General features: G+C 67.9%; 1 protein-coding gene across 1 annotated transcript in view; it reads left to right on the top strand.

Moving 5' to 3' along the window:
- The first annotated feature begins 891 nt into the window (after positions 1 to 891).
- The window catches only part of CHLRE_02g142601v5 (uncharacterized protein), a 13,076-nt gene continuing 4,806 nt past the window's right edge, over positions 892 to 9,161 (top strand). Inside the window, exons 1-9 of the mRNA XM_043060167.1 lie at positions 892 to 1,416; positions 1,726 to 1,848; positions 2,198 to 2,266; positions 2,688 to 2,811; positions 2,918 to 3,034; positions 3,185 to 3,301; positions 3,494 to 3,598; positions 4,363 to 4,610; positions 4,776 to 9,146. Coding sequence (XP_042927799.1) covers positions 1,265 to 1,416; positions 1,726 to 1,848; positions 2,198 to 2,266; positions 2,688 to 2,811; positions 2,918 to 3,034; positions 3,185 to 3,301; positions 3,494 to 3,598; positions 4,363 to 4,610; positions 4,776 to 9,146 — 5,426 coding nt within the window. The 5' untranslated portion in view covers positions 892 to 1,264. The remainder of the gene's footprint in view (positions 1,417 to 1,725; positions 1,849 to 2,197; positions 2,267 to 2,687; positions 2,812 to 2,917; positions 3,035 to 3,184; positions 3,302 to 3,493; positions 3,599 to 4,362; positions 4,611 to 4,775; positions 9,147 to 9,161) is intronic.

Here is a 9,161-nt window from a genome sequence, read left to right as displayed (position 1 = left end):
AAGTACGTGCATAATGCTCTCCTAAAGCTCTGTAATTTTGAGCATGGGGTAAGAATCTGAGCTTTCTACCCCCCCCCCTGCACATCCACCCCGTTGCGGGCAAAGGGGGTGCAGTATCCAGTGGACGTATCTTGTTTTCAGGGCAATGTCTGAAGACAAGAACGGCCGGCTGGCCGCCGACTTCTTTCTGGGTATAGGGCGGTTTGGGGGCTTTCCCATAGGAATGCGGACAAAACCCGCCCCTAACCCGGGCCGACAAAGTCTAGCCCCAGACATTAGGCCCCCGAAGGAACGTCCAGAAAACGGCCAAAATGGTCGATTACTGTCTGGAGACGTTAAGAAAGGAGCCGGTGCACAGTGGACGCCCACTAGCGGACCGCCAAGCGATCCATGGGGCGTGCCATGTAAGCATCATGTTGGGCCAACGTCATGAAACGAGGGAGGATGAACCCTGACGAACAGCAGGAGAGGATACCGTACAGGGCACATTAGGTAGCAGCACGCAGCGTAAAGACCTAGCAGACTACTGGGCGGCATCGCCGCTATGCTTCATATGCATGCGTGCACGTACGGTCTGCAGGGTTGAACATAATGGCAGCATGGCTAGTTGTAAGTCGCGACTCGCGCGGTGCGAACCGGGGCTGGCACGAGGCTCGACACGGCGGATGTCGCCACGATGCCGCGCTCCGAATCGCCGGTCCGGCCGTGTCAGCTGCCGCCCTATTATGTTTGGCCGCTCTTCCATTTTCAGGATGCTGCCAAGCGTATAATTCTACTACTAAGTAGGTCCCGGAGGACAGTGTACAAGCCGTAATGTCGCAACGTTTTCTGTATTGTGGTACTGCTGCAGCCCTTGTTCCCCTTTGTTTCATGACTGCATTCCAGCCGACACCGGTACTCCCAAGGCAGATCGAAACCGATGTTCGTCCGACTAGGACTGGGAGTGGGAACAAGAATCACTCGCGGCATGATAAGTTGTGAAGATAGAGTGCATCCTATTGCAATTGTCAATAACAAACATTACCGCTGCAGTCAGAAGGCGCATCATTTCACCTTGGAAGGCGCCCATGGCCAACTCCTCCCTGGCCAGTATTATTGTGTGACAGAGCTGAATACTAGATGGAGGCCTAGTCCACATGATGCATTCACTCTATGGAAACATCCTGCTGCGAAGCCCTAGCACGCTGCGATGCATAATGCACATGTTCGTTCCCTTGGGAGGTAGCCGTTGACGGGCCATCCGGACTACCGTACTGTTATAGGGATGCGACATTGGTCCGCGGACATCGCCGCTTTCCTTGTCCTGCTGGCCGTGGCATGGACACATGGCGTCGGCGCTTCCCATTACCGAGGCGGCCTCATTGAATACACAAGCAGCGGCTCACAAACAACATTCACTGTCACCCAGTCCTGGAGGTTAGTGTGGGCTGGCGCAGATAGCTTACCAAATGTAAGATGTGATAATGGGTCTCTGTGAAACTCCACACGCGCACGGTTCTCGCATGCGTGCGCCCGCAACCAGACATGTTACAGTTTGCACTATATATATCTCACACACCACTGCCACGGCGACGTTGGCTTTGTGACTTGTGAGTGTGACTTGGCGCCCGCCGCACACGTGCATTAGGATGGAGTAATCCCTCAAGCGCCCCCGCGACCTTGCTTTACCCGGGGGCCTCAGCAGCCGTAGATTGACTCATGTGATTTCGACTGATTGACACACAGGAGCGACTCCTTGGATTACACATCCGTCAATGGGTGCGGCGTGTCGGCCTCCACGTCGTACTCATCCGGCAACATCATCGGGTCGGGCACGGATTCCGCCGGCAACTCCTACACTACCACCAGGTGGGTGCAGGAGGTAGAGGGTGTACCTGGCTGCAGCTAGGCTTCGGCTGCAATGCTGCGACCGGCGCACGCACGGACTACGCGCATGCTACCGATACCGTGCATGCACTACCGGTACCTATCTATCCACCTGCACGTGTTCATACACACGGCACACGAGAGATGGCTGGGCGCGAACAGCGCAGCCGAGCCTCTGAGCTAGCAGGCGGGCAATGACCGCTATTCTCTGAGCAAGGCAGAGTCACTGTACATATGCGCCTTGCTGGTAGCGGACACTCATCACACGCACAGCGCCTCCATCCATGCATAACATGTGTACCACGCTTTGCTTGTGTACCTGGCAATACAGGACCACTTTTGTGGTCTCCACTCCAACGAGCACGTGCCGGGTCTACTTCTCCACTTGTTGTCGGATCAGGTAGGTGCGTGGGCATGTGTGGGTGTGCAGGTGTGGTGTGCTGGCAGGTGCATGCGTGCCTGGGTGGCGGCGGGTGTGGCTGCTGGGGTTGCTGCCGACGCCCAAGCAGGGCGTCCCACCCAAGGTCCTTGCCGCAGGATATGCATGTGGTCTGTCCAATTGCAAGTCCTTCCTTCAAAGAAGGGTCGCCTGCAGAGGGCCCTGACAGACAACGGGATTTGCAGTGTGCCCAAGCCTCTTGAAACTTGGAGTCGTATGCACCAGCTAACGTTATATGAACACTCCATTGCGGCAGCCTCGCTTGAGGTTCCGTATCCTACCTACATCACTGGTCCATCCCATCTGCATGCATGTTTCCCTGCCACTCACCCTCACTCACCCATCACCCATCATGCGCCCATCTTGACCCGCGCGCACGTAGCGCACTTGTAACCGGCGGTGATGGTGACTTCAAGTCGACTGCGCAATTCACCACCTCCACCCGCAACTCGCTGAAGACCGCCGCAGCCGCTGTGATGCAAGTGGGCAAGGCCTCATCGGCAGGGGTGAGTGTACGCTCCTAGCAGCCAGCTAGCACGACTGCGGCCTTCCTGTGCGTGTGTGGGGCGATCTTTCCTCCGCTGTGCCCATCTCTATCGCCGGCTGCTGCAGGCGTACGCCAGTGTGCTGGTGCCTGTGTCTTCTGCCACCTCATCCGGCTTCAGCTGTGCCATCAACAGCGATGGCGGCATCACTCCGCCGTCGGAGTTGGCCGCAGCAGCCGTGGCGGTGAGCGAGAGAATACCGTATAGCTGGAAGGCAGATGTTGTCTGGGTCACTGTTCATCATGTGGCGCAGCGATTACACGTGCACACAAGCCAAAGTCAGGTGTGCCATGTCCCATCGCCCTCAACATCTCGCTTTTCCCGCGCCATCCAGGGCGGCTGCCGCATCGACTGGTACAACAGTGCGCGGTCGTACACGAACAAGATCCCCGTGCCCCTTCGGGTGACCTCCACCGCGGATGCGCACTTTGTGGACGCGGATTTCATCCTGGTGCGTGCGGGGCCGGGCTGGCCGCTGGCGTGTGCCGGCCGCCAGGGAAGGGACGCAAAGGCAAGGGAAGACCGGAAGCAAAAGTAACTGTGCGGTATTAGCGAAGTATGTACGCACGCACGCCGGTAGTTGTCTTGCATATCAATCTCTGCAAGTTTACGGCTGCCCCTGCTGTCTTGCATTACATTCCAGGAGACTGTGAATCTGGCCGGAGCGCCAGTCGTCGCCATGTCGCGTTCCGGGCAGTCGCTGAGTTCCGGAGCTGCTCTGACTTTCACGACTGGGACTATGGCTCAGGTGCGCTTGACTCCATGCACTTCAACACGGGAGCAGCCGTCCTCTAGGCCAGCTTGGAGGCTGGTGTTTAGAGGCCCGGAGAGGCACGAAGCAGCCGGCAATCTGGCGGGGCAGTCCCTGGTCCCAGGGAGGGGATGGGGACAGGAAAGCTTGCGTACCCTGGTCAAGGCCTTGGTGCCATGACGCCGTTACGAACTCTCCATGTATTGAAGTCCCGAGTTTGGTGACTGCACAAGTTGCCAAAGGGTTTTTTTTGTAAGGGGCCAGAAATGCACTTCTTCGCCTAGGGCGCCTGTGCTGAGGACATACAAAAAGGCCCGTCGCCATCTGTCAAAGTGCGCGTTTTGACATTGATACCTGCAAACACCAACCCACAAACTTCTGTCGATACATGCATTTAATAAAATAGTATACTCCTGTCTGAGAAACGAAAGTGCCCAGGCGACCAGCTCGGGCGACCCTCCTTTACCATACTTTTCTGGGTTCACGCTGTGTTAGTGTTTCCTGCTTGTACTGCTTGGTCTCAGCAGTACCTTACCCTCAATCGTGTACGCATGGGCATCGGGCGGTGCTGCCCGCGTACATGACTGTGCGACGTCGGCAACGGGGTCGCCCGCGGGCTGGCAAACTGTTATGCGCATAAACCGTTAGTGGATGTATCACGCTCTGTTCGCGCCATTCGACCGAAGAGCACGTATGGATATCGGCGAACCTCACCTCACCCCAGCCCTGACCCCCCTCTTCCCCTGCCTTCGCGGCCGCAGGTCACCTTTGTGGCGACTGACCCAGATGCGGGCGCCTCCATCTCGGTAACCAGCAGCGGTGGACTGCCGGCGGGCGCGGCCCTGTCCGCCAGCTCGGGCGCAGCGCCCTTCACCACGGTGTTCTCATGGACGCCCACCGCGGCCTCCCCCAGCTCCGGCGTGGTGCAGCTCATCTTCAAAGACAACACCAACCTGCAGGCCTCGGCGTCATTCTCGTTCACCATGGCATACACCCCGGCTCCCCCATCGCCTCGTCCCCCGAGCCCAGCTCCGCCGAGCCCCTTGCCACCAAGCCCGGCACCCCCAACCCCAATTTCCCCATCTCCGGCCCCTCCAAACCCAAAGCCTCCGTCGCCGAAGCCGCCCACCCCTGCACCGCCCAGCCCAAAGCCCCCCTCACCGGATCCGCCCAGCCCAGGGCCGCCCGGCCCCGAGCCTCCGTCGCCGGAGCCGCCTAGCCCTGTGCCGCCCAGTCCCGCGCCTCCGTCGCCGGAGCCGCCCAGCCCTGCGCCACCCAGCCCTGAGCCGCCGGAGCCGGAGCCGCCCAGCCCCGAACCTCCATCGCCGGAGCCGCCCAGCCCTGCGCCACCCAGCCCTGAGCCGCCGTCGCCGGAGCCGCCTAGCCCTGAACCTCCTTCGCCGGAGCCGCCCAGCCCTGGGCCGCCTAGCCCTGAGCCGCCTAGCCCTGAGCCGCCCAGCCCCGAGCCGCCTTCGCCGGAGCCGCCTAGCCCTGAACCTCCATTGCCGGAGCCACCCAGCCCTCAGCCGCCCAGCCCTCAGCCGCCTAGCCCGGAGCCGCCTAGCCCTGAGCCTCCGTCGCCGGAGCCGCCCAGCCCTGAGCCGCCCAGCCCTGAGCCTCCGTCGCCGGAGCCGCCCAGCCCTGAGCCGCCCAGCCCTGAACCTCCGTCGCCGGAGCCGCCCAGCCCTGAGCCGCCCAGCCCTGAGCCGCCGTCGCCGGAGCCTCCCAGCCCTGGGCCGCCCAGCCCTGAACCTCCGTCGCCGGAGCCGCCCAGTCCTGCGCCGCCTAGCCCTGAGCCGCCTAGCCCTGAGCCTCCGTCGCCGGAGCCGCCCAGCCCTGCGCCGCCCAGCCCTGAGCCTCCGTCGCCGGAGCCGCCCAGCCCTGAGCCGCCCAGCCCTGAACCTCCGTCGCCGGAGCCGCCTAGCCCTGTGCCGCCTAGCCCTGAGCCTCCGTCGCCGGAGCCGCCCAGCCCTGCGCCGCCCAGCCCTGAGCCTCCGTCGCCGGAGCCGCCCAGCCCTGCGCCGCCCAGCCCTGAGCCTCCGTCGCCGGAGCCGCCCAGTCCTGCGCCGCCTAGCCCTGAGCCGCCTAGCCCTGAGCCTCCGTCGCCGGAGCCGCCCAGCCCTGCGCCGCCCAGCCCTGAACCTCCGTCGCCGGAGCCGCCTAGCCCTGTGCCGCCTAGCCCTGAGCCTCCGTCGCCGGAGCCTCCGAGCCCTGCGCCGCCCAGCCCTGAGCCTCCGTCGCCGGAGCCGCCCAGCCCTGCGCCGCCCAGCCCTGAGCCTCCGTCGCCGGAGCCGCCCAGCCCTGCGCCGCCCAGCCCTGAACCTCCGTCGCCGGAGCCGCCTAGCCCTGCGCCGCCCAGCCCTGAACCTCCGTCGCCGGAGCCGCCCAGCCCTGCGCCGCCCAGCCCTGAGCCTCCGTCGCCGGAGCCGCCCAGCCCTGTGCCACCCAGCCCCGAACCTCCGTCGCCGGAGCATCCGAGCCCTGCGCCGCTCAGCCCTGAGCCGCCTAGCCCGGAGCCTCCCAGCCCCGAGCCTCCGTCGCCGGAGCCGCCCAGCCCTGAGCGGCCCTGCCCTGAGCCGCCGTCGCCGGAGCCGCCTAGCCCCGAGCCTCCGTCGCCGGAGCCGCCCAGCCCTGCGCCGCCCAGCCCTGAGCCGCCTAGCCCGGAGCCTCCCAGCCCCGAGCCTCCGTCGCCGGAGCCGCCCAGCCCTGAGCCGCCCAGCCCTGAGCCGCCTAGCCCGGAGCCTCCCAGCCCGGAGCCTCCGTCGCCGGAGCCACCCAGCCCTGCGCCGCCCAGCCCTGAGCCTCCGTCGCCGGAGCCTCCGAGCCCTGCGCCGCCCAGCCCTGAGCCGCCTAGCCCGGAGCCTCCCAGCCCGGAGCCTCCGTCGCCGGAGCCGCCCAGCCCTGCGCCACCGAGCCCTGAGCCGCCGTCGCCGGAGCCGCCTAGCCCTGAACCTCCTTCGCCGGAGCCGCCCAGCCCTGGGCCGCCTAGCCCTGAGCCGCCTAGCCCTGAGCCGCCCAGCCCCGAGCCGCCGTCGCCGGAGCCGCCTAGCCCTGAACCTCCATTGCCGGAGCCACCCAGCCCTCAGCCGCCCAGCCCTGAGCCGCCTAGCCCGGAGCCGCCTAGCCCTGACCCTCCGTCGCCGGAGCCGCCCAGCCCTGAGCCGCCCAGCCCTGAGCCTCCGTCGCCGGAGCCGCCTAGCCCTGTGCCGCCCAGCCCTGAACCTCCGTCGCCGGAGCCGCCCAGTCCTGCGCCGCCTAGCCCTGAGCCGCCTAGCCCTGAGCCTCCGTCGCCGGAGCCTCCCAGCCCTGCGCCGCCCAGCCCTGAGCCTCCGTCGCCGGAGCCGCCCAGCCCTGCGCCGCCCAGCCCTGAACCTCCGTTGCCGGAGCCGCCTAGCCCTGTGCCGCCCAGCCCTGAACCTCCGTCGCCGGAGCCGCCCAGCCCTGCGCCGCCTAGCCCTGAGCCTCCGTCGCCGGAGCCGCCCAGCCCTGCGCCGCCCAGCCCTGAGCCTCCGTCGCCGGAGCCGCCTAGCCCTGCACCACCCAGCCCCGAACCTCCGTCGCCGGAGCCTCCGAGCCCTGCGCCGCGCAGCCCTGAGCCGCCTAGCCCGGAGCCTCCCAGCCCGGAGCCTCCGTCGCCGGAGCCACCCAGCCCTGCGCCGCCCAGCCCTGAGCCGCCTAGCCCGGAGCCTCCCAGCCCGGAGCCTCCGTCGCCGGAGCCGCCCAGCCCTGCGCCACCCAGCCCTGAGCCGCCGTCGCCGGAGCCGCCTAGCCCTGAACCTCCTTCGCCGGAGCCGCCCAGCCCTGGGCCGCCTAGCCCTGAGCCGCCTAGCCCTGAGCCGCCCAGCCCCGAGCCGCCGTCGCCGGAGCCGCCTAGCCCTGAACCTCCATTGCCGGAGCCACCCAGCCCTCAGCCGCCCAGCCCTGAGCCGCCTAGCCCGGAGCCGCCTAGCCCTGACCCTCCGTCGCCGGAGCCGCCCAGCCCTGAGCCGCCCAGCCCTGAGCCTCCGTCGCCGGAGCCGCCTAGCCCTGTGCCGCCCAGCCCTGAACCTCCGTCGCCGGAGCCGCCCAGTCCTGCGCCGCCTAGCCCTGAGCCGCCTAGCCCTGAGCCTCCGTCGCCGGAGCCTCCGAGCCCTGCGCCGCCCAGCCCTGAGCCTCCGTCGCCGGAGCCGCCCAGCCCTGAACCTCCGTTGCCGGAGCCGCCTAGCCCTGTGCCGCCCAGCCCTGAACCTCCGTCGCCGGAGCCGCCCAGCCCTGCGCCGCCTAGCCCTGAGCCTCCGTCGCCGGAGCCGCCCAGCCCTGCGCCGCCCAGCCCTGAGCCTCCGTCGCCGGAGCCGCCTAGCCCTGCACCACCCAGCCCCGAACCTCCGTCGCCGGAGCCTCCGAGCCCTGCGCCGCGCAGCCCTGAGCCGCCTAGCCCGGAGCCTCCCAGCCCTGAGCCTCCGTCGCCGGAGCCTCCGAGCCCTGCGCCGCCCAGCCCTGAGCCGCCTAGCCCGGAGCCTCCCAGCCCGGAGCCTCCGTCGCCGGAACCACCCAGCCCCGAGCCTCCGTCGCCAGGGCCTCCGAGCCCTGCGCCGCCCAGCCCCGAGCCTCCATCGCCGCAGCCTCCAAGCCCTGCGCCGCCAAGCCCTGAACCTCCGTCGCCAGAGCCGCCTAGCCCTGCGCCGCCCAGCCCAGAGCCGCCTAGCCCTGAGCCTCCGTCGCCAGAGCCTCCGAGCCCTGCGCCGCCCAGCCCCGAGCCTCCATCGCCGCAGCCTCCAAGCCCTGCGCCGCCAAGCCCTGAACCTCCGTCGCCAGAGCCGCCTAGCCCTGCGCCGCCCAGCCCTGAACCTCCGTCGCCGGAGCCGCCTAGCCCTGAGCCGCCCAGCCCTGAGCCGCCGTCGCCGGAGCCGCCTATCCTTGAGCCGCCGTCGCCGGAGCCGCCTAGCCCTGCGCCGCCCAGCCCTGAGCCGCCGTCGCCGGAGCCGCCTAGCCTTGAGCCGCCGTCGCCGGAGCCGCCTAGCCCTGCGCCGCCCAGCCCTGAGCCGCCGTCGCCGGAGCCGCCTAGCCTTGAGCCGCCGTCGCCGGAGCCGCCTAGCCCTGCGCCGCCCAGCCCTGAGCCGCCGTCGCCGGAGCCTCCCAGCCCCGAGCCTCCGTCGTCAGAGCCTCCGAGCCCTGCGCCGCCTAGCCCTGAGCCTCCGTCGCCGGAGCCTCCCATCCCCGAGCCTCCGTCGCCAGAGCCTCCGAGCCCTGGGCCGCCTAGCCCTGAGCCTCCGTCGCCGGAGCCTCCCAGCCCCGAGCCTCCGTCGCCAGAGCCTCCGATCCCTGCGCCGCCTAGCCCTGAGCCTCCGTCGCCGGAGCCTCCCAGCCCCGAGCCTCCGTCGCCAGAGCCTCCGATCCCTGCGCCGCCTAGCCCTGAGCCTCCGTCGCCGGAGCCTCCCAGCCCCGAGCCTCCGTCGCCACAGCCTCCGAGCCCTGCGCCGCCTAGCCCTGAGCCTCCGTCGCCGGAGCCACCCAGCCCTGGGCCGCCTAGCCCTGAGCCGCCTAGTCCTGAGCCGCCCAGCCCCGAGCCTCCATCATCGGA

The sequence above is a fragment of the Chlamydomonas reinhardtii genome, chromosome 2 (genome assembly GCF_000002595.2).
Source record: "Chlamydomonas reinhardtii strain CC-503 cw92 mt+ chromosome 2, whole genome shotgun sequence".
Taxonomy (NCBI): Eukaryota; Viridiplantae; Chlorophyta; class Chlorophyceae; order Chlamydomonadales; family Chlamydomonadaceae; genus Chlamydomonas; species Chlamydomonas reinhardtii.
The sequence above is the reverse complement of the archived record's forward strand: the minus strand, read 5'-3'. Positions and strand labels throughout refer to the sequence as shown.